Genomic DNA, 24,669 nt, shown 5'->3' on the forward strand with positions numbered 1-24,669 from the left:
AATACAAACAGTGTTAAAATCTGGGTGACTGGGCTTTCTTGTGAGCAGCCTTGCCAAAAAATTGTAGAGCTCCCAGGACTGAAAAGCACATATTTTGTGTTTACTTCTATACTTTATTATTATATATTTGTACCCACCTTTTCTTTTTGCAAATAATGAGCATGAGGAACATGCAGTGTTTTTTCCTGGGCAGTTTAGACCTAACGTTTGCGGAAAATAAAGATTCCACAGTTTTGTGACATAGGAAGTTGGATTTTGGAGGAAGGTTTGTTAGTGATAGGAGGAATAGGTGAAATAGGGTTTTATTTATTTATTTATTTAAACAGCTATTGTATATAAGTACATGGGACTACAAATTTGCCCTGTAGTCAGAACACATGGTAAATATGGAGACTAGCTGCATTCCTAAATTGTGAATTTTTAAGACTCTCTACATAATAAATATACTTTATGGCATAATGTTTGATGCCTGTGTAATACTAGTCCAAACCTTGTCTACTCTTGTAGCCTTTGTAATTCCTATCCATTTTATAAGTGCTAGATCGGTTCACTTTGAGATGGCTTGTTACCTCACATACATCTGTGCCCAACTTGTATTGCTAGTAGCAAGACAGATATATCATGCTTTCTTTGGGAGTAGGATTAGTCATATTTGTTTAAATGAAGTGTGAATTCAGCATTGGTGAAAAGTGCCGGACTGACAACTCTTGAATATGAGCTCCTGGATCTCTGTGGAACAGGGAACAGAATTGCTTTGCTTTACTGGTGTACTTCTGCCCTGACCTTGGACACATCACTGCTAATAATTGGGCAAGTTTAGTCTCCAAGTTGATTTTGAACCTGTCTTCTGCTTTGAATCTGGTGACAAACTGCCAGATGAATTTGCTTGAAATGAACCTCCTCACTGGCAGCTGGACCAAGACTACGGAAAATATGTTCACTTTGTCCATCAAATAGTCTTCAGTAACAACTTAGGATTTAGCTTGCTGCAGTTCTACTTCCTGCATTCCTTTCCAGCTCAATTTTAACTGGATCATATCCCTGAACTGCTTAACCATGGGACTGCACGAGAGTCAGTGTGTAGCTGAAGGGAGGAGAAGGTGAGGTCAAAGACTAGATTCAGATTGGCTTAATTATTGTGACACTTGTAACATTGCAAATTGGTGGTCTAAGCTTGGTTTAAACTAGTAATTTGGGGTGAAAATTTCTAGCATTGAAGTCCTATTATGGCCAAAGGCACCCACCTCAGCTGTGTCATTCCAAAATGAGTTACAATAACATATATCCAAACAAAGCCTTACAGATTCCTACAGAAAAAATTATTCCTTCCAGCCTTTTCATTTTATATTGAAACTCATACCATAATGAATTATGAAAAAGACCCTTGAATTATTTTGTATGTGTGACGTGGTCATATTGACCGTATTGCATTAATTTTGCCTGTTGTAGTTCCAATATGTTTTCAAAAGGTTGGGTCCACCTGTGTCTGCTTGTTGGCTTTTTTTTTTTTTTCCCTTTTAAAAATCTCACCCTGAATGAGTTTTGTAAATATTCAGTCTTGACTTCAGCTTGCATTGCAGTGTCATCAATTATGACAGACTGCTGCCTCTTCTCTCCACTCTTCATCTTTTCCCTGTCAAAATGCACCCTTTGGCAGAATATTTTTCAAGGGCTAAATGTGAGTCTAAGGGAGTCACTGTCAAGGTATTTTTCATAATTTCAAAAATATTTTTCTCTTCCTCTTGTTTGTAATTACCTCTTGGAAACTTCAAATTGAAATGTTTCTTTACTGGTTTTTCATCACATGCACACTGTACTGAGATGGCAGGGCAGATCTGAAGGTTATTAATGTATATTTTACCCTTTGGGGTTGGGGGAGAAGGGAAAAGGCTTATGGCATAGTACATATATTCCCCCTTCACCCCTCTACCTCAATAAATACTAAAGATTTTATATGAGTACCAAAAACTGGTCTGATATCCCTTTCGTGGAAGGGCTTTTCCTTCCTTCCTCCTATATGTTAAAAGGTCAGCTGCTCATGGTCCTTGCATCCCATAGTAGATGAATAATGAAACCCTAAGGCCACAGCAACTGCTTGCAGTCTGGAAGAGTCACAACTGAATACCTTGGGAAGATAGGGGACTTTCTTTGCCCCTTTTCTCTGCTGTTCTGATAACTGATTTAGGTGCCAAGGTATGTAAAAATCTTGTAAGGTAGCCAAGCAAGTTTTGCTCACCAGGAAGCCTATCAGATATTTTAATTTTATTTTTTGATCTCCTTAGTAAATATAGAGATAACTTCATTTGCACAGTCTCTGAAGCATTAAATGCAACACTTGTTTTCCTTCTTTTGCTATAATATGCTGCCAGTGTGTCATTTTATTGTGAGCTTCATGAATATGGATTTTCTTTTCCCTAAAGTTTCATCTCTGATTTTTTCTTCATGAGACAGTTTTGGCTGTTAATTGAAAAGAAGGTATCTCTGATGAACATGAAAGCAGTTTGTACGTGCAAAACCAAGAATAAACAAGAAAATCTCAAATGAATGAAGTGAGATAATAATTTGGGAGCTTATAATTTTGAAGCCAGTCTAATTATTTTGCACATTAGAGTGATACTTCAGCTTTGTCCATGAGAGTGGCTCTGTTAAAGTGAAAGATATTTGCTATAGATTTTACGTATTAGGCACCCCCTTTCCATATAGCCCTCTTCTCTGCAGCTGCCTTTTCCCTGAAATAGGTTTGGATTTGTGTTTGTGTATTTGAGTTTTAATAAAATCTCTTTCCTCATAGAGGTCTGATTTCATAGAGTGAAAGAGCCAAAGACTCTCTAGAGAGTGTGTTGTTAATGTTGGTTTTGCCTTAAAGTCACAGGCTATTTTAGTAATCGGTGAGAATATGGCAGGTTGCTTCTATCAGATTACATTAATATCACCTTCTCTTTAATGATGTAAAATGTTGATCTGGGATATGGAAAGATACATACGTATATATTCACCTCTTTTTCATTAGATTCTATTTTCCTCCATGCTATGGTCCACATTCCAATTTCTTATTCTTCAGAATATGCAATTCTGAATTTAACTGGAATCTAAGAATTTAACATTTGGTAAACATGAAAACCTGTACCCAAGATACATTATATTGTGCTGTTTCTAAAGGCTACTCTGATGGAAGAGACAGTGTAAATATGTTTTTGCATGGCTTACACAGATGCCCAGGTTTGTCTGAGGGTTCCATATGATCTGTTTTGCTTGTGTGTGCTAAGAGCTGAGGTGTGGTATTATCTTAACTCATGTTGGTTTTGCAGGGATTGCCTGACATTTTAAGGCAATGGTGACCGTGCACTAAGAAGGTGAGGAGACTAGAACCATTATGTTATGTGATTCACAGACTGTTTTGAATTTGCTTTCTTCATTTAGCATTTTGAATCTATAACAAATTATTTTAAAGACTTGTGTTTGTGAAAAACCTTTTTTCAGCATTTCCATGGCTGAAAGGCTAATCCAGTCTCCTGCTTCTAGGACTTGGTTATTGTGCATGCATAGAGGAGGAGTATGGCCTGCTGGTTAAAACAGGGAACTACTAGGATACCGAAAAGTGCAATTCCTGGCCATGCCATATAATTTCCATATGACCTTGGGCAAGATATGTCAGATAAAACTTCCTTCATAGGGGCATAATATAGCTGAATTGATGAGATTGTAGTGCTTTTAGATTCTCTTGAGGCAAGTTACACAAAAAGAAATTACTACCATAGTAGAATAGTTGTGAAAGTAAAGTAGAAGAGCTGGCACGATTAGGAGACAATTTATTGACTTTCCTTTTTGGCTATTTAAAAACTTCTCTAACTTATTTCAGGTTAGAAAAGTTGATGCACTGTCGGTTTGTTTCTGTCCTTGATATGCACGTGCAGCTCCCATTAGGGCCAGCAGGAGCCCTGTGCTTGCATCGCGAGAAGAGAATAGACCCCTGTGCGTGTAATGATAAGTTAGATAGCCTCTTGTGGCTCTGTGTATGATTTCTGATCTATTGTGCCAGAGATACTACAGCATGAGAGAGAGCTGCTGTCATTTTCAATAGGAAGTGAGACCTTTAAGAGCTTGAGAACTGTCCTCTTTTTTGAATAGCACTTTTGCTGCATGAAGTGTAATTTATTTTTATCACAGCAGGGATAAAGCTTCCAGGTTTTCATAAAGAAAAATGATCCATATAGTGCCCATGTCGATTGAACGATCATTTGAAAACCTGTAAATTCAAAACACAGCCCTTTCTCAATGCAAAGTATTGTTCCTTTTTGCTGCAGCTTTTAATATTTTTAACCTTGGACTTTCATTAGTACTTCAGACATACTATAAAACAGTTTTCATCTCAGTAATTATTTTTCCAGCCATCAGTTTGCCTGTAGCAAGACACATTATTTAATTATAGTAACAAAAACTTCTTCAGACAGGACTTTCTGTGCTTTCAAAATCTTTCAAGGCGGTACTTCCTAAACTTTTTTTTTTTTTTTTTAAGTAGCAAATGTGAATCAATCATGAAAATTCGGGAAGAAAGGGGAAAGGAGAGGAAAGGGTGGGAGAAGGGGGAAGAGAAAGAAATTGTTTGTATCTTGCCTGGTACACAAACACACAAAAAGAAAAGAAAACAAAGCAAGACCTATTATTAGTCCTACAACTTGTCAGTTTGATTAGTGAAGGGTTGCCTCTCTCTCTTCTGAGAAAACACTACATCTTTAAATGATGTCCATTCTTAAATGTAGAAACCCTGCATTGTGACTGTTAGTGCATAATTGGACTGTCTTTTAATACAAGCAGAGGCACTTGTTTCTGAATATAAACCCTGCACCTCAACAGGTCAGGGAGATAGTAAAAACCTGTTGTTTGGCTTTGTCTTGGGGAATAATGGAGTCACTAATCTACTTGATCTCTGGGAGTCAGATAAAGAAGAAAGTGAACGACGCATACATTTCAAAGATGGAAGGCACTTGTAAAAGCAATTTCTTTGGAGGGAAAAAGTAGAGCAAAGGCTGTTGGAAACCTTTTAATTAGTACTAATTACCTCAGCAGAAAACGTTGGAGGCTTGAAAGGATTTGTGTCAGCAAGTGAAAGATCAAAGATTGCGGCGCTCGCATTTTAATCTGTTGGCTATAAAAACGAATAAGGGGGTGGTAATGGGGCCCATGAGAATGACAACCCAGGTGGTGGAGGCCTTAATCCCTTCTTTACTGCTAGCGCCTGAGGCCTAGTTCCAATTACATAATAAGATGATTTAATTTTTGCTTTAATTTTAACAAAAATTAAGTTTATTTTTGCCTTCAGTAAGGATGAGACAAGGTTTCCAGAAAAAAATCCTGTCAATTTATTTCCTTTAATGTTTTAAGTCCAAGCCTTTCTTTAGCCATTTTTTTCCTAAGTGGCTGAAGTTGCTCTATAGAAGGCCGTGAGGCAGCAAAGGTGCTTTGATGTGGTCGCTGGAAATGGGGAGGGGCTGGCAGCGGGCAACTGGTGGCCACTGTGATGGCTCTTGGAAATCCGGTAATGCCATGAGTGAGCATTCTTTCATTTATCTGCTTATTTGTTTTTGGTTTTGTTTTTTAAACAAATTACCTAATAGTGTCAGCAAGTAATAGTTCATAGGCATGCTTGCTGTGATACTTCACTTCTTGGTTTTCTTTCAAAACACTCCGGTGGGTTCACATGATCATGTGTGAGGTAAATTGCATCTTTATTTTTGTGGCTTGAGCTGATTATGTGCCCCTCAGAAATCAAATTGTCATCAAATTCCTCTATGGACAAAAGAGTGAGCATATGGCTTAGGCTGAAGATAGGCTGATGGCTACAATATAGACTTCAAATGGGTGAGTTTATGTCTGGGAATCTCCAGCCCTTCCACATGGCCAGGCCCAGCCGTTGTGTTGAAGGGGAGGTAGATGCATCTCGAAGTAGCATTGAGTTTACAATTCAACTCATGCAGTCAAGTGTTACCTGTACTCAGTGAAGTGGTAGGGTTTGAGTTTTTTATTAATTTGACTTGTACAAAAGGTTATATTATTTATGCTCTGAGTATTCAAGCATAGTCAGTTGTAGCTGCCTGCATTTTTATTTTTACAGGTAGTGGACTAAAAATCTGGAGGCAGTGGCAACACAAATAATCAGGCCTCTATTCTGGGTTACACCTTTAAATTTCATATTCAATGTTTATTCAGCAACTAAAGCTTGAGATAAACTTTGAACTACATACTTTATTGAGTTTTATATTGAATTTTTATATTAAAAATATGTTAAATGTGTATATGACTTAGTTGTTTGACAGTGTATATAATAGCACATCCTCAGCTACTAGCCTATTCTGCCTGCAATTCAGCCTTCAACCTCAGGTTCTTATGGTGTTTGATTTTATTCTGATGTGATAGAAAACAGTGTTGATTTTTAAATAATATTGTTTTGAATGAAGTCTTTTGGTCCCTCAGTAGGCTTTGTATGTATTGGCATGACAGTAAAACATGAAAAAAGCCCAGATATCAAAGTTCGGTGTTGTCTTCCTTTTGCTTGCCTTTTCCTAATCTGTGGAATATCTGTTGTCTTTAAGCATGCTGTGGAGAAGCTTGCATTGAATCTCTTTCTTGGGCATGGAAAAACAAGTGAACCGAGACCTGAGCCTCTTTCCAGGGCAGTGTAGGCGAATAACACTAGCTTGTTTTTTTGGGGTGGCTCTTTGCTGTCAGAGTGCTCCATCATGGGGCACAAGTGGGTGACTGTCCTTGTGAAGCTGCTCAGAAGGACCCGTTTACTCTAACATGGTCCTAGGACTTTTTTTATTGCTGTCTGGTGTGCAGAGCATTTGAAAATGTACGGGTACAGTGACCAACTAAGAGTGTATTGATACGATCTGTGTTTTGGTAATTGTTCATCATCATCTCCTTCCTCATCCCTAGCCTATCAAATCCATAGTTGTGTATCTTTTGAAGGTGGGATTTATGCTGGACTGTACTTTCCCAAGTAGATTTTAGACAATCTTACTAATTTTAGACATTGAAGGGGGAAAAAGCCCCAACACAAAAAAGCCTGCCATAGATCTCTAGTCCATCCTCTTGGACTGTAAGATTGTTACCTGCTATCTTTCCCTGCCAGTGTTTTGTGTAGTTCAATTTTAAATATACTTGCTGTGTAGAAATGGAGGACACTGACAGGAGAATGCTATCTAGCATTTTTTGTGATGTGCATAGTCTTTTTTTTTTTTTTTGTATGAATTGGAAGAAATGTAGTTGTTGTCTACCGCGTACATTCCTAGGAAACTTTATTTGCTCACATTTCAGAGTGTGACAATTTTGTAATTTCAGAGTCTGAATTCTAGAGTCTTGTTTTGACCAAGTGCTTTTCACAATTAAATACGGCATGTTTCCATTGCTGAGGTAAAGTGTTAATATTACTCATTATTTTGCATAATATGAGCAATGGGAAAAATAACCAAAATAAAAACCAAAATGAGCATTAAACTGATAACTTTGTTATGACCATGCATTTATTGTTTACTTATGTAAACACTTATGTAAACAATTTTAATGCATGTTGCAAGAGGTTAATTGAAATGCCAAACCCCCTAATTTAACTAAACAGATTTAATGAACAGATTATATTAAAATATTATCAAAAATAAAAAAGATATAAGCACATGCCTATCTCTGAATTTGAACTCACATGTATAAATCTTTGCAGGATTACTATAAGGCCCAGTATACACAAAAAAGTTCTACAAACAATTAGTCCTGAGCAGTTATCATGCAACAGTGTTTGACTGAGTGCAGTGTGTGGTAATGATTCCCAAAAGTCATGGGGTGTTTCCTTGCTTTCTGCTCTTTGCAAGGCTGATTTATGAGTTTACAAGTTCCTTCCCAAACTCCATAATTGCCTTGACAGTTCCTCAGATGGACTATATCCGAGTTGGTATAAAACAGTACTCATTGCAGCTGGGCCTTCTAATTCATCTTGAGTTAGGTACAGGAATTCTTGTTCTTTTTGTCTTTATTTAGATTTGTTACCTCTCTAGAAACGCTGTACCATCGTAATTGGTACTACCTTCCCCTCAAACACCAGATACGCCTGAAAGCAAAACAAAATTCTGTTTAGTAAGACTTAACTGAAAGCTTTTAGTTTTAGGAATGGAAATAAAGATGAATACAAAACTCGGTCTTTGCATATACTTAGCTGAATCCATCTGCTCTAGGATTCCTGGAATGGATGCCAGCAGGTACCGCTTTGGGTCCAGGTGTCTCGGCAATGCATCTTCTCAGTCCTGCCATCAGTTCTGATTTAGTGCTGCCAGAAACCAGAAACTTCTGTGATCACGTTTGGAAACTGTTGGTGATTCTCTGTTTTGTATCAACTGAGTGGCTACTCCTTGTCCTGAACACAACTGTTTCCTCTCTCCCTGGGAGTGTCAAACTGGCCAGTTACATCCCACTCCAGCTGGACTTGTCCTTCTGTACGGGATTCATACTTTCCTGCCAAGTATTATACAAGACACATACATACATTTCACAAATGATCTCTGGTATGCCGCTAGCTTTCTATAAAGAGATGAAACAGGACATAATGTTAACACTGATGACAGACCCAGTAACACAGTTACTTTGTTTAAACAAGCCCATGAAAAAGTGTTTCCCTCTTGCAGCTCTTCTGGTGTTGCAAGCTTCTACTTGCCTGATGTACAATTCACTGGAGATTGTGCAGACATAAGTAAAAGTAAAAGTTGTCTCTTGCTTGTGTGTATTTGCATTTTAGAGTAAAGCACATTCATGTGGAAGATGTGCTGTTTAGCAGTTAGGTAGTCTCCTTAAAAGGATTCTAGTTATTCTTATTTGGCTGAGTCGTGCATAGATCTTGTATGCTTTTATCCTAAGTTTTATAGATCTAATAATCTGTTTACTAGCTTTTGGGGCTTAAATGCTAGTTACAGTAATGAAATCTGTTACAAATAATGGTTTTAGTGCAAAAAGAAACATTGAAGAACAAAGATGAAAATTTGCCTTACACTGGGAGATCATTAAAATATTTTTAAATATACACCAAAAGTTAAATTTCTGAAATTGTTATTAAGGCATCTAAGTGATCTGATCTTCTTAAGGCACTAATGTCCCAGCTTTTTGTTTTAAGGTCTATAAGAACTGTTGTTTGCTCAGTACATTTAAAAAGAAAAGCATTCAAATTTCAAAACTAGACATGTAGCTTTCTGGTTCAGGCACCTGTGCTAATATAAAGCTTAAACCTGCAAAGCTTGAATAGTCACCTTTTTGCCATCCTTGGACATCTTTGGACTGATATTTTACCTTAATTTTTTTTTTTTTTTTTTTTTGAAGTATACTGTGAACTTCATATGTAACTATTGCTTGAGCGTTAACGATGCTGATGAGGAAAATGTTTAGGAAGGGGATATTAGAAGTGGTACTGTGATTAAAATAAATATTGAAGGACAACCTAGATCCTTGCTCCAGAAACATAAGGGTGTAAAATATTCTTGAACAGAGTTTTTAAATACATAACAAATTCGGAAGCTTGTGTGAACAATTTTGTTAGTGTAATTGACAAAACTCTCATTTCAATAATCAGAAGCTATGTGATTTTTGGAAGCTTACCAATAGTGGCTTACATGTTGATTCAGTTACTCGTATTTGTTTGAGAAAGTGTGCAGTTTAAGTACATCTTATCAAAAAACCTTAGTGCAATGAATCTCATTTTAGTACTTTATTAAATCTATTTAAATATGCATTAAAATATTTCAGAGACATCAAACTGAGGGATACCATTGAGTGTTTATAAAGAGATGAATGCAGTGGCCGTTAAGTTTTGATTGTCTCTAATCTCTTGCTACCATGGCAATAAAAATAAAAACTTTTTAGAGGAATATTCTATATAATGCATTATTTGCTAGGAATATTCTTAGTCAGCAAATCCATGTAGGTATGAACATATATTTTCTGCTTTTCCATCATTTTAATAGGTAAGTCGTATGCTTCTAATAATCTTTGTGTTGTTCTTGTGTGCATTTAACAGCATTTAGAAATCTTTCTTAATAAAATTGAAAGCTGAAATATCTTTTAGTCATCATCTTCCTCCCCTTCTCAAAAAATTTCATGAGAAAATTAAAAATTTGAGATTAATCTACTCTATCTTATTTTGCTGTGCAGTTCTAAAATATTCTGATGAGCCTGGATAAGCTGATGTGGCCTTTAGGGAGAGACACATCAAATATAGGCAGACAGCTCCTGTGTCTGGTAACAAAGACCAAGGAGGTCAAAACTATCCCAACAGGCCTGAGCAGGTCAGTCAGAGGCAAATGTTGAAAATAAAATTTGGTGGGGAGGGGAGTAAGATGCCTGGGTCAAGTCCTGTTCAAAAAGTCAGCTTTGTCAAAAGCTTCAGTCACATTCTTACCTACAGGCAACCTCTGCTGATCCCAACTCATTAATCGAACTGGAGAGCCGTCTTGACCCTGGCTCCTTCCCTTTGAAGTGTGGTGTCCTCTGCAGCATGAGGAAATAATTTGCTGCCTGATTCAATGAGCCATCAGTAGAGCCAGCAGACCTAATGACATGTGAGAATATTAACCTCCTACCACGAAGAGCTGTGAATCTTGAGAGGCAGTCTATAATTCACCCAGCACTCCTGAGCCTTCCCTTTCTGTCTTATTCTTGCACTCACTTTCTCACTCACAGCAAGAGAGAGAGAGGAGAGACCCTCTTGTCATAAAACTTTATTTCCTTCAGTAGTGGGAGCCTTACTGAGCTGCTTGATAATGAGTTACTTTCCTTTTGCAGTTGGATAAAATTTATACTGAAAACTAGACATCCGTCTTGCATATAATCATTTCTGTTTAAAATATGACACAGGCTACATAACTGACATCAAGGGGGTGGTAATCTGAATACTTACCCAAGTAGACTATTTTATGTTGCCTTATTTATTTTTCATCATCAAAGGAAAAAAGTAAAAACAAGGAAACAAACATGCATAACAATGATGTTATTCTGTATAATGTGTTTTCTAGCTGCCCTCAGTCAAGAGGATCTTTCTGCAGTCCCCTTCTTCCCTCCCCCACCTCCAAGGGAAAACCAGTTCTGCTTGGCCAAGTACTGTGTGTTATATGCACACACAAGGGTGTGTTCTTGCCCTTTGATTGATTCTTAACAAAGAAATAGGTTGTTGGTCTAATCCTGCTGCTTTGAAAGTCAGGGTTGGTTTTTCTCTTGTTGACTCCTTTAGCATTTTCAGTCACAGATTCAGGTCTCAATGTCTGGTAAGCTTCAGAAAGTGTTCTGTTATTCATGTGGCTAAACAATGAGAAAGGAAAAGGAAAAATGGCCCTGTGTGTATATGCTACTCACTGTGAAAATGGTGGTGATTACCAGACTTTACACTGTTATATACTCATATACAGTAAAATACTGTAAGAGTTTTGGGTTTGTTTTTTTTAATGTCTTTTTATAGTGCTGATTGGTGCTGCAAAAGGTCAGAACTTAGAGGTTATGGGTACAGATGGGGAACGGTATCCTACACAGCAAATCCCAGATCAAAAGGACTATTGCTGGCAACTTAGTCTTGTCTGTGCTAGAAAGGTTTGGGGTTTTATTGCTTTAACTGTACTGGCAAATTTCTCATATTTGGTGGAAACATAGCTTGCAAAAGCAAATGAAAATACACCAAGTGTGAACACTTCTGATGGTAAAAGATGTTTCTCCACTGGGAGTGAAAGTTAGCAATACAGTTGTGAGCCAAAACCTTCCTGTTGGAAATTGAGCCTGAATTCTGTTGGGTCACAATTAGAGGGTTATTTTGATTCTGAGGACTTGTCGGTAAAACTATTGATGTGTTGTGTGGATCTGGGTACAGACTAAGATACCATGCAGAGGGAATAAAGGAGGTTAGGGAGACAAAGCAGGGTAGGTAGCAGAAGGAAATAATAAATAAATTGCAGTTATATGCTGTGTAAAAAGTACTACAGTGTCTGTGGTATGCCTGTATGCAGATCCCTGTGATTCTAAGTTGTTTTAAAGATATTTTTTAACATTGAGGGATTCAGTGTTATGTCCATTAACAATTCTCTGCTATCATGCTTGAGCAGTCTATTAGTCGTTCTCACCTCTTATAGCTGGTCACAAAGGCCAGTCCCCTTGCCTCTCTCTGCTTCATCTTTTTTATTAAGTTTATTAAAACTAGTCAGATTATACTTTCTTATGGCGCAGGCTGTGCTTGGTCCATTCATTATGGTTTCTTATCTTGGCAGGCAATCTGAATTGAACGGCAGCTAGTCCATTATGCACATATGAAGCCCATCACTCCTCCAGCAATGGCCAATTCATCAAACATTTATCTTTTGCCCTCTGAGCAGTGCGTCAATTTGCTTGTCAATCCTCAGCCTTGGTTGTTGTGGAAGATGGGAGAAAAATTACTTTTCTTTTCCCCCTTCTCACTGAAGTCTAGTAGTCGAAATGGGCTTTACTCTACTCACTCTACAGGCTTGTTACTCCCCCCTTCTCTGTGCAAAAAGGGGAGGGGTCAGGTTACTATCTGAATTGCAGAGTGACAGATTGATCCAAGATACAGTAAAGCTTTCATTATGGCACTGCCTTTGCACTTGAATTTGCTCATATTTCCATTGTAATACTGTTTTTTAGAGGGTTTATAAATAGGTTCTCAACTTGGCACATGGAGCTGAGAGGAGCTTTTAAGAATAAAGGCATTATAGAGTTTTAGGTTTTTTTCTTTTTCTTTTTTTTTTAATTTTTTTTTTTTTTTTTTTAAAGGTAGGTTTATAAGTTGTAAACCCTGGGTTGGTTTTTTTGCTATTTCTAGTCACTAATACTTCCTTGAATTTTTTCAAGCTCAGGAAATGGCAGTATTTGCATTTTTTTAAAAAATGCCATTTGTTTTATTGGGACTGAATTCTGTGTTAAGATTGGGGAAAAAGACAAATGAAGCAAGAGATGCTCACATCCAAGTTTGTCTCTTAACTCCTCTAACCTTGTTATTCTACATTGAATACTTTCAAGAAATTTTAGTGGAAGGATGCTTAAGCCTGTACTTAGGAATACTATTGAAGTGATGCATCCACTGAACTGCAGGGACTTCCTTCCTACTGGTGGTTTTTCCAGAATGCCCTTTGATAAAATATGAACACATACAGGTGCTTGCTCTCTGCTTGGTAATTTTTAGCTGTGTTTTGCAAACTGTATTTTGTTATAAGATACTTGTTCAATCACTAGATGACTAAGAGCTCATTTTCTGATCCATTTTGTATTATTTTAAAATATTTTATATGGCTTATGTGAAAACCACCTTGCCACAGGCTGTAGTATTACATTGATTGTCATTTTATTTAAATTTACACAAAATTGTAACAGTAATATCATATAAAATCTTGGCATTTTTAATCCTAAAGATGTAATATAAAAATTTAAGCAAAAGAAGCCTAACATGAAGGATAAAGCTTGAGCTGTATTAATGGGATATCCTCTTGAGTAGAGCGGTATTAAATAAACATAGTGAAACCTCAGACTTTAAGAGGTTCTTTAGAAGAGAAATTGAACCCCACTCCAGTCAGTCTGGTTGCTTCATGGTAGAGTTAGGCCAGGAAAATAAATTTTCTTTTTTTTTTTTTTTTTTTTTTTTTTGTCTAGAGCCTTGGTAGGAGAGAATGGTGGTTAAATGACTGAATGGTTGACTCTGTTTTTGTGAGCTACTGGAAACTGTAATTGGGATTTGTAGTTTATTTCACCAGGTATAGTCAACCCATATGGGGCACAACTGTAACAGTTCATTTTACCTTAATGTTGCAATTTCTTCTAATTTCATTGCAAGACTTTGGACAAATAGGCTATGTTCATCCCTCCCAAATGTATGTACTTCACTAAGCCTCACCTGAAGGTCTAATTCACCTTCTGGAAATGCTGATCTTTTGTCACTGGCTGTAAGGAGTTCTGCGTAACTGGGCTTCTATAGATGGATGAGGTAAATCTGCATTGTTGTTCTTCAGATAATTCTGTCATTTGAGGAGCAGTTGCTTAATAGCAAAATCTCTCTCTTCCAAGAAATTCTGCATTTCTGTGTTATAATTTGTAGGAAAGGGTTTGAAATGTTGTGAACTTAACATTTAGAATTCAGAAGGCCTCTTATCTCTTTTTGTCCATCTATTTATTGACTCTACTTTTGTTTGTGTTTTCTTTGAGGTTTGGGGATGGGTGATGGCTTGTAGGGGTTGAGTAGTTTGGGCACTTTTTTCTTAAGCAATGGAATTTGCTGTGTAAGACTCAGAACAAGACTATAAAAACCAGATGAATATTCTGGGTTTTCGTGAATCCCCACCATTTTAATGTGCTTACATAGCTCTAGTTTATGACTGTTTTGCAAGATGTTTTCATTCCAATCTTTTCTGGTAATAAGGTGTCCCATGTAGTCTTGTATGCTTTCAGTGTGTAAGAAAAGGGGAAAAACGAGGGACAGATGTTCATTTTATTGTATGTCTGAAAGTTAAGTATGACATTTATATGAAAAGACTTAGAAACTAATTGTAGATCCAGTTCATAACACAGGGTTAATCTCTTCTCATGGAAATATTTTCTTCCCAGGTATTTAATGATTCTGCTCATTCATTTCTTTCCATTTTCTCTTTTGCTGACCATATTCTCAGGCTTGCCTTAAGTTTTACTCAAAGAGCTGCTTCCAGGTATTTTCTATCTAGCAACAGAAAGCTGGAAGTGATGCAAAATATTACCTCTAGAGAGCCTGCAAAATACTAACATTCCCTCTTAGACAAAACAAAAAAAATCATGTTTTGGAAACATTGGTAGGCTTGTTCTGCATTGAACAGAATGGAGAACATTCCTGTTTTATGACTTGTCTGGTCTAACTTGGGGCCTGGCCCACACTAGAAATTTTGGGGGTTCTTTACTTTCACTGGGGTGCTTTTTTTTATTTTGTTCTGCTTTGGTCCAGAAGTCGTGTCAGAATTGTCCATTACATCCTCCATTCTGTTTTCTTTTTGATGTATTATCATGCAAAAGACTGGGTATAAACACTGAGTAGGACTGCAGAAAAGAAAAGCTATTATGCTTGAATGGTGTAGAGGTCATTTTTCGATGCTTTACTTGTCTGCTACAGTTTATCTGCTGTTACTATCTCTGTGTGCAGGAGATACATAAACCTTTGATTTGCAGTGTTTTTGTGGTTAAAATAGTGAGAGTGTGGGTTTTTTTCCTGGAATTTGAACTGAATTCTAGCCACTCTATTTCCTTTAAAATGGATTATTTATTTTTCTGTACTTGCAGGTGAGAGTGAACCCCCCAAAGCAGGTTTGAGAGTAGAATTCTGACAGAGGCCTCAGCCTGAGGGTGTTTGCACAGAAGATTCACCGAACCCCTTCCACCATCAGAACAGATTTGGAAATGGCTTGGGTTTTCCCCCTTATTTGTATGCTATATTTCAGACTAAATGGAATTTAAAATTGAACAGGAATTAAAGCAAGTAAACCTGAAATGATGTTTCGTGTTCCCAAGGAATTATGTAAAATCTAAACTTACACATGGGTCTGTCTTATGTTTTTATATATATAGCATTTATTTATTGCTCTTTGTTTTGTTTTGGTGAGGTTAAGTCAAAAGACTAGAAGTCAGGAGCTCTGGGTTTTATTTCTTGTCTCTTAGAAAATTGCTGGAGGTCACCTTTCGTTAGTCACTTAACCTCTCTCTGCTTTACCACAAAATGGAATTTTAAGCTCAGCAGGTTTTTGAGGAGTAATTCATTAATGTTTAAAAAAAAAAAAAAAAAAAAAAAAAAAGCTTTGTGCTCCTTGGCTGGCAGGTGCTAGAGAAATAGAAATTACATTTCTGTTCTTAAATACTGAAATTATCTAGTACTAGGGTTCTCATGTTGATTCTGCTCTCCTGTAATCTGTTAAAACATAAAAGGCAAGAAAAAAGGTATTTCAAAAAGCTCTTGTTTTGTAACAGCTCTGTCTTTAACTTCTGGTAATGGCTATCTCTTGTCAACAGAGTGCAAATCAATTTCAACGCTAAAGCCAAACTCTCTCATTTACATATTGTTAACTGCTCTCTCTTTTCCTGTTAAACAGGAGGAAAAAGTCATTAGATATGAGGCAGCTGTCTTATTAATGGAGGGGTGGAGTAAAATGTGAGGAAAACTTCTTTTTCAGCATATACTTCTGAACAGCTTGTTCTTGTGGACAAGGACAACTGCAGAGTACCAAGGTTTGTCCATTACTTGAGAGGCTTCTGCTGTTTTTCATTTATAAAATCTTGTGTTTTCATTGTCAAATATTACCAAAATAAAGAGCTGCTCTTTACTTTCATTGTAACCAAATCCCCATCAGGCCAGAGAGACCATATGAAATAGTGTAGTTGACAATTGCCATGCATAGACAGAGAGAAAAAAAACCTCTGTCATGACATTCCTTTATGATTAAAACTTTGTTACAAACCATGAATGAATTATGGAAAAGAAAGCTGGAAGAAATCATACTGATTAGGCAAAGGACTTGGATAAAATGACATTTCTGAAACCCTTATATTCTAAAGGATTATTTACTGTCTGCTTACAGAACATCTTAAGTCGTTTTGCAGAGGGAGTCAGTTTCCTGTTTAGCGCAGTGTTTTTGTAAGCTAATGAGGGCAAAGTGTGAGCCATAGGCAATGATGCTGTGATATTAGCTGTGACAGGGAGCTTGATCATAATTATCTTAACGAGGATAGGGTTAATTACAGTGGAAACTTAAAGTTTTTTCTGTTTGAATGAGGCGGCACTGAATACGTTGTGATGTTTTGTCGGTTTGATGTGACTTTGGAAATTGCAATGGAAATCTCTTGGCAACACTTGCTCACCTCTGGGAGCAAAGTGTGAGCCCTGCAATGAGGTAACTGAGATGGTACCTGTGGGTGAGATAATGGGCAGCTTTCATGTCATTAGAGCAGGGAAAAGCAACCTGCAATACACCTTAGTGATGTTTATTAAGCCTTCTGAAACTAGGGAAAACAACTACTTGCCACTGCCCCTTCAGTGCTGGTTGTATTGTGGTGGTAAGATTGTGTGTTTGTTTTAACATACCAATATGCGGAGACGTTTTTTTCTGCTGTGAACTATGACAAAACGGTGCAGATTTAATTTTAGACTGGTTCTCTTTCTTGGGGGATTTCCCGCTTTTTATACTTGTCTCTTAGGGTGTTTGTGTGCTTCTTGCTATGCTGTGTATATATACGCACTCCTCTCCTCTTTTGTAATGGGCTCATAAGGAAATACTTGGAGTACATTAATATAACTATCTCACCCTCATTAAAAATAAAAAAGCCAGTGTTTTGTACTGATTTCTACCTCAGCTTCTAAAAAATGCTTTCTATATACTAATTCATGATTGCAATCCTTTCTTATCCCCCATCTGCAGATGGGAAATTGAGGCACATAGAAGTTATGGGACTTGCTGAAGTTTGCACCATAAAATCTACTGTGTGGATTGTACTTGAAACTTTTAAATTGTGGAGTACAACTGCTGGGCAGTATTTCCTTATACATTATGATGGTAAAGATTGTTGCCTTGAATTTACTAGCTAGTACCACTGAATGACAGCAAACACATTTTTTCCTTTTTTGTTTCTTTACCAACTGTCTGACCAATTTTGGTTTGGTGCCATTTTTTTTTTTTCTTCTGTTTGAGATGAAAAAATAAGAATTCTGTGAATAGCAAAATAACATATGGCTGTAGATTTATGTTAATGACTACACCCTCTCTCTGTACTGTGGCAATCCCTGCCATCTCCCTGGACTCTGAATTTAGGTGATTAAATCACCAAGTGCACACTGCTCTGATGACAGGAAAACAACAATTAATAAGTAACCCCCTGTGTAACACGGCTTCTTTTTAACTGAGCAGCTAATAACATTACATGGCAAAAATTATCAAAACCAGACAGGTGTAAGGAGATTTACGCACAATTTTCTCTGCCTATCTACGAAGCTAGTACCCTTGTGTTCAGCCCAGGCTTGTGAAAGAAAGGCTGTTTCAATAGGCAACTCCCTCTAGTGTTTCAAGGCCTTTTGTCCCACTTCATGGCTTGTCATTTTGTTTTATGCCTCCCCTGCAGCAGTGTTGGATGTGTGCTTTCTTCTCCTTGCCAGTTGCCAACCATTTGCTGATTCTCATGATAAGAGTATTATATTTGCATAACATAACTCAGGAACAATGTGTATTTTGATGCTGACACTGACCAGAGCCCAAGCAATGTTTTTTCACAAAGGACCTATTAACATCCCATAAGGCTCTGTGGTGTTGACAAGGAGGTGGCCTTCTCTGAACTCCTTTGGCAAGTCAAAGTCTTACATTGAAATGTGAGGTTTGGAAATAATCCACTATTTATATAATAAAGAGTATTTAAGGGGAATTTGCTAAACTAGGTTTGTCAAATAAACTGAAATGAAAACTCATAACAGCTTGATAAACTCACTGCTACTTCCTCTGGGTTATTTTGCCTTTTAAAGGTACTTGGGGGAAAGCACTGTCTGAAATGTTTGCTGATCTCTCTTCTGATCTTGACTTTGGGAAAACCAAGTCTGTTGCGACCTTCTGCTGAAATAGCTAGCTTAATACAGCATGCTAGCACAGCTCTTAATGGCGTACAGTTTATGTAGGCTGAATCAAGTTTTTCCGAAACAGCTTGTTAAAGGCAAGTGCAAAAAGTGCGACTGTTACTGTATAATGTTTATAATAGAGGCTTTTGTTCTTTCACCTTCAGAAATTGTAGTCTCAATGCATTGTAACAATATAGACATGCCATAGGGTGTAGGCATGGCAAATTTTCTTCAGGTCTGGCTGCCCAGCATCAAAATGGTATTAGTAACAGTTGTACCTCCCTTTCAGAATGCCAAGTCAACAGACTTTGAGGGCTCTGGAGTCCTTGGACTGAAATACACTGTTCCAGTGCTGTGCAAATGTTACTTGAATATTCATAGTTTAGTGTACAGTACCCAGTGTAAAGGTCATGGACTTGATTTCTTTTGGTTGTTTGAACCCTCTAACTGTGATTTATAAGTGGTCAGTAAGTTGTATCTACAAAAGCAGTTATCTTGTTTTTGTTGGACAGATGAATGTTAAATTGTCTAGTTTGAAACCCATATACTTTCTAATAATATTTGTACTCTCCTCTAGTAGTAGTGCCTGTAGAACTCTCTAACAGGGACCTTGGCTGTATTTTGATCTTTCCCAAAAACTGGGGAGAGGGTGAGGAAATCCCCTCAGTATAAATGTCATTGGAAACTGAATAAATAGTATAGACTTCATCTCCCTTATTCATCACATTTTATAAAACAGCCAGGAGATACAGTGATGATCTTCCCACTGGTAGGCATAGTAGATCAGCTGTCAAGTCATGCAATCTCAGCATATCTTTAGGTGTCTGGTAGGTGAATGAGCTGTGAATGCGTGTCTGTGCGTATGCTCCATATACCATGTGTCTTAGTTGATTAATGTGTGGGGGTTTTTTCCTGTTGGAATGTGCAAGCATTAAGAGTCAAGTTTTGAATAGATGCCTTAACAAGGTACCAAAGTGTTCTTTTTAGTTTTTTTCCCTGTACTTTGCTATCAGAGGAATGAATACCTTCAGAATCTTGTTTATTTATGAGCCATCATCAGCACTTGCATGTTGTGAAATGCTCCTTTTAAAGCTGCTCTCTGCAGTCTGACCTGTAGCTTGACAGTGGGACAGTAAGTTCAGAAAAGAAAGCAAATGCCTTTTCTGTCTGGAGTAATTCTGTATTTTATTTTGTAGAGAACATTTTATTTTGTTTGCAGGGACTCAAGAAGCAAATTAAGTGGTTAATAAAAAGAAAAAAAAATCCTTTCTCCATTTCCTATTATTGCATGTAAGGTAACTGCTAAGAAATGATACTTGAAGTTGTATTTATTATTGTTAGCAGGGTATGATATTTCTTGGCAGAAATGATGGATGACAACTTAAATTTGTGTCCAGGGAATGAAGGTGAACTGTGACAGAGTTATTTATCTTGGGAATGGAGGTTAGGGTCAGGCGAGGCTGGGTGCCTGAAGGCACAAGACATTGACAAATTCATCCTGCAGGCCCCATATCTGAAGCCTTTTGTTTTGGATCCTGGCTACTCACTAAGTGACCCCCATCCTTCATCCTGCCAGCATGTGAAGGATGTGTTGCAGTGCCAGCACTCCCCTTGCCACTAATGCTTGTCATTCACTCTTCTGACAGGCCCAAACCAAAACTATTCCCACTCCTGAAAGGGAAGGTTAAAATATTTATTTCAGCTCATAATGGCCTCCCTGATTTAGTGGGGTATCATTTTTCCTGTTGCCTTTGTCGTTTGCAGGTCACTAGAAGGACTGAAAACATTCAGTTACTTGGAAGAGCTGATCCTGGACAACAATCTACTCGGAAATGACCTTCTGTTACCCAGGTTACCCCACCTCCATACCCTAATGCTCAACAAGAACCAAATATCCTTTCAAAGAAATACCTGCAAAATGTCAAATGAGTTTTATGTGTCAGCCAAATTAAAGTATGTGAAATATAGTTCATGTGCAGACAAAGCATTCTCTCTTTTGGCACCTGGAATACTTCATAGTAATTTATTATAGGTCATTCATAAATGAAATGCACCATTATATCTTCCTGTTGCTCCATTTTAGTGAGAGATCTAAGTTATGGCTCTGAAGAAATCTTTCTAATAGATAAAATAGAGAAAGAAAATAATGTCAGTGCTACCACTGTGCAGCTGTTCTTGTGTTTGCTTGGGGTTCTGTTGCAGGCTGACCTCTAGTGGAATAGAGAGTGCAGTGAAACGCTATTAAGTTTTTACACTTTAAATAGCTCTTAAAACATTAAAGTAAAATAAAAAAAAATTTAAAAAACCCCAAGAAATATAATACTTTTCTCTATGTTAATGAAGTTGGTAATATGCATAATTTGGTAGCTGCTGTGCAACCGCACTGTAAAAGCAAGTCACTGTATTCTCAGTGTTCCAACTCTGCATAAAGTCATATAAAATGCTGTCCAAATCAAGGTCTTAATACATTAAAGCATTTAGATGGGTGGTTAAGTCCATTCATAGCCAATCAGTCACTTCTACATATGCCTGAAGTTAGTGCCTGCTTAAGTTTATTCAGAATAAATATTTCAGCATTTGCCTAAGTACTCTGCTGAATCAGAGCCCCTAGTCTGTAGGCTTATAGATAATGGTCTGCAAAAACCTAATTATCTGCAAGGGCTCGGCATGGACTTGATTATTAAATAATTTTCCTATACTTCGACCTTTCTGGAGATTTGTAGTTGCGTAATATATGGTTTTACAAAGGTGAAGGGTGATCAAATTGTGGCCGAAAGGCCAACTGAGGCCTGCAGAGTCCTAGAGCACAGACCATGAAAGGCCTCTCCTTGTAATTGCAGCGTGAGGACAAGGCTGCTCAACTGCAGGCTTTTATTACAGACAATGTAAACAGAGAGCAATTTACCTCCTACTAAAGCAAAATTCTCCTACTGAGGAGAATAAAAATAACTGCAGATTCTACGATTTCTGCACTTATTTTTGACTCTACAAATAAATAAAAATCAGCAGAGCAACTTTTATTCTTGGGGCCCTGGAAATTTGCCAAGAGTGTCTCTTGAGCAGTAACGATCATTACTGTACTAGGTATTTGGCTAGATTTCTGGTTAAATGCCAAGATTCTGTGGGTTGGATATGAGTAACTGGTTTTATTGTTTGCTGCCATAGTAAAATCTGAACTGGGCATGCTTTGATGAAGAACGTACAAGAACATTTTTGCTGATGCTATGGGTGGTGGTATGTCTGGTGCAGCATATCTCCTTCTACAAGGCATGAAATGTAAATTTGGCTGTAAGACCCAAAAGCATGTGAGTATATTTGTCCTTTCTGGGGGTGTCAAGGAGGAACTTTGCACTTCCCAAAAGGAGGGCAGGTGTGTTGCATAAGAGCTCGGTGAACAAAATCAGACGGGAAAAAAGTATCCTCTCAGTAGTATTCTTTAAAGAGTTTCTGCTGGTGTCACAGACATACTTAAAATACTGTTGTCAAGTGACTAAGCTCTCAAATTCAATGATAACATGATAAGAAGGATTTTATTTATCCTGGGATTTTTTTAATCAATCTTAAAACTATGAAGTTAGAGCTTTGAGAATATTGTAGTGTGTTGCCAGTCATTTAATAGAGGAGTTGCAGAAATGTTTGTAAAACACCTAATGTATACAAACTGCCCAGAGAAGGAAAAATAACCACTGTCCATCATTAACATTTTTGAGCCCTAGGGAGTAGTTATTTCTTGTAGGGAAGATACCACAGTCTTCAGAAGCACAGAGACTTTCCTTATTTCTCCCTTCAATGTTGATACCATATTTGAAAAAGGTCTCTTTTGAACTTGAATCACTTCTTTTAATGAGTGATTTCTCTATAGAATTATTTGAAAAACGTTCAAATAAGAATGTACATTTAATAGAATAATGAAATACATTACAGGAAAGATTGTTTAGTATATGACAGTAGGACTACAGAAAGGATACAAGTGAGCAAAGAATACTGACCTGAAACAGAATTCAGTGGTGGAATATTACAATGTATACATAAATATATACATATGGAGAGAAAGAGAGAGGTGAAAACAAACAAAAAGTCAAACTGACCCCTGTGAAAACTGGAATAACATGTAAACTTTAAAACTCCTATGCGAGGTTTCCTGGGTATCTCTTAGTATTACTGTACTCTTTGCTATTTCTCTCCTTTTATTTTGGCTTCATTTTGATCCAGATCCTGTTTTGATAGTTCTGAGAAGAGCTTTCTACTCCTTTTACATGGTTCACTTATTGTGTAGTGTTGTATATGTAAATAACATTTGGCCCCTCCTAACATAATGTCTGGATACACTGTACAAATGTGAAATCTTATCTCTAAATCAGGTAAATACTTAGAAGAATCAGCTAATTTTTTTTTTTTTTCTTCAAATAGTGGTTGCATATTTCAGTTACAGTTAGGCCACTATCAGTTTTCCTACTAGAAATGGAAGAAGCAAATTTAAATATTACTATTTTAAAAACAGTTTCCTAGTGTTATACCTCAACCTTTCTGTAATGTGTAATCTGTTAAAAATATATTAAAATACAGTCTATATAGCTGAAATACATAAAGGATAGTTATCAACATTGCGCAGTATTGGACTACATGTCTAACATGCTTTTTTTATGTGTATAGTATGTTTTTACAAAAGTCTGATTTACTTTGGGAAACATATCTTAGTTTCGCTATCAGACACAATGGATGGCAGAAAGCAATACAGACTAAGATGGATGGGTGGTAGGTAGGAAGTTGATTTTGGAGGAGGACTCATGACTGCAATCACCTATGTTTGTAACGAGAAGCCTCATTTTTCCTGTTAAGTGTGTTCACTAGATACTAAGAAACAGTCAGGAAACTTCTAAATAGTTTTATTCCTCTGTGTGTGTTATAGCAGTGTGAGATTTCATGGCTTTTCACTGTGCTGATCATGGCTGGTGTCACAGTGCAACTATATAGTAGAGACATTTCAATTTCCTTTACATTTCAATCTTTTTTGTACTTGTTAAACCTACTCAAAAGGGCAGCAGTGATAGTTTGTCAAATATATATACCTGTACGCTGAAAATTAGATGGTGTTCTCTGCCTCACTTCATAATAGACAAGTCTGATAACGAACCAGATCGGTGATTCTCTGAAGTGAAAGCCTTATTTCTTTACTTAGTCCAGTGAGCTAGTCATCCATTTAACATACATTCTATACATTTCTGAAGAAGTGATACCAAAATTAATTTAGAATAAAGGTGTTGAATGTAGATGTAGAATGCAGAGATTGAATCTAGGTCTAGGTTTTGAATGGTTTAGAGGAAAACCAAAATATTTCATGCCATAGAGTGGGAAATCTAGAGCTGAGCAGAATGCCCATAATGGTATATGCATTACTTATGGCAGAGGCAGTTTTCACTGTGTTGCACATCTAAGGATTATATGTTCTTGAGTCTTTGAAAACAGCATATATCGAGTACCTCAACTGAAGAATGTACAAATAAGTACTTCTGGTATAATCTGTCTTCACAGAGGTCTCATCGTAATGCCTAACAGTTATGGATTTGTTTAACCCCCAAACTGAACATGCTAATGTATTTTGCCTTTGTGCTTGTTCCTACATTGTTCTGAAGTGCTTGAAGACCTAGAAGTCCCAGTCTGACCAGAATCTCATTATGTTAAGTGCTGAGGACATGATGTTTAGATTGAGTGAATATGTTAAAGGCATAAATCGTCTCCTATTATGCACAGATCCCTATCTCCACTAAGCAAAGAACTAAGCTGAAATGGTACAGCAGTCTTCCTGCATATACTTCTGAGCCCTCCACTCCACAGTTGCAGATTTGGCTAAATCTGAGTGTGGCTTGTTAGAGAACTGCAATACCTGATGAGACAAAAATCTTTCTTCTAGAATAAAGTGTACCTGAAGTAAAAATTAAGTAAATCATCTACGGATGATACGTCTGTTAAGTAAAATACCTTTGGAAGAGGGAGATAGTCTTCAGTCCAGGTGATTCCTTATCCTGTTCTACAGCAGTGCT

General features: G+C 37.2%; 1 protein-coding gene across 2 annotated transcripts in view; it reads left to right on the forward strand.

Annotated features, from left to right (window-relative positions):
- The window catches only part of LRMDA (leucine rich melanocyte differentiation associated), a 721,663-nt gene that overhangs the window by 392,586 nt on the left and 304,408 nt on the right, over window positions 1-24,669 (forward strand). For both annotated transcript variants that reach the window (XM_030030274.2, XM_030030272.1), the window contains one exon: window positions 20,393-20,519. In XM_030030274.2, the coding sequence (XP_029886134.1) occupies window positions 20,393-20,519 (127 nt within the window). The remainder of the gene's footprint in view (window positions 1-20,392; window positions 20,520-24,669) is intronic.

The sequence above is a fragment of the Aquila chrysaetos genome, chromosome 11, assembly GCF_900496995.4.
Source record: "Aquila chrysaetos chrysaetos chromosome 11, bAquChr1.4, whole genome shotgun sequence".
In the NCBI taxonomy this organism is placed as follows: domain Eukaryota; kingdom Metazoa; phylum Chordata; class Aves; order Accipitriformes; family Accipitridae; genus Aquila; species Aquila chrysaetos.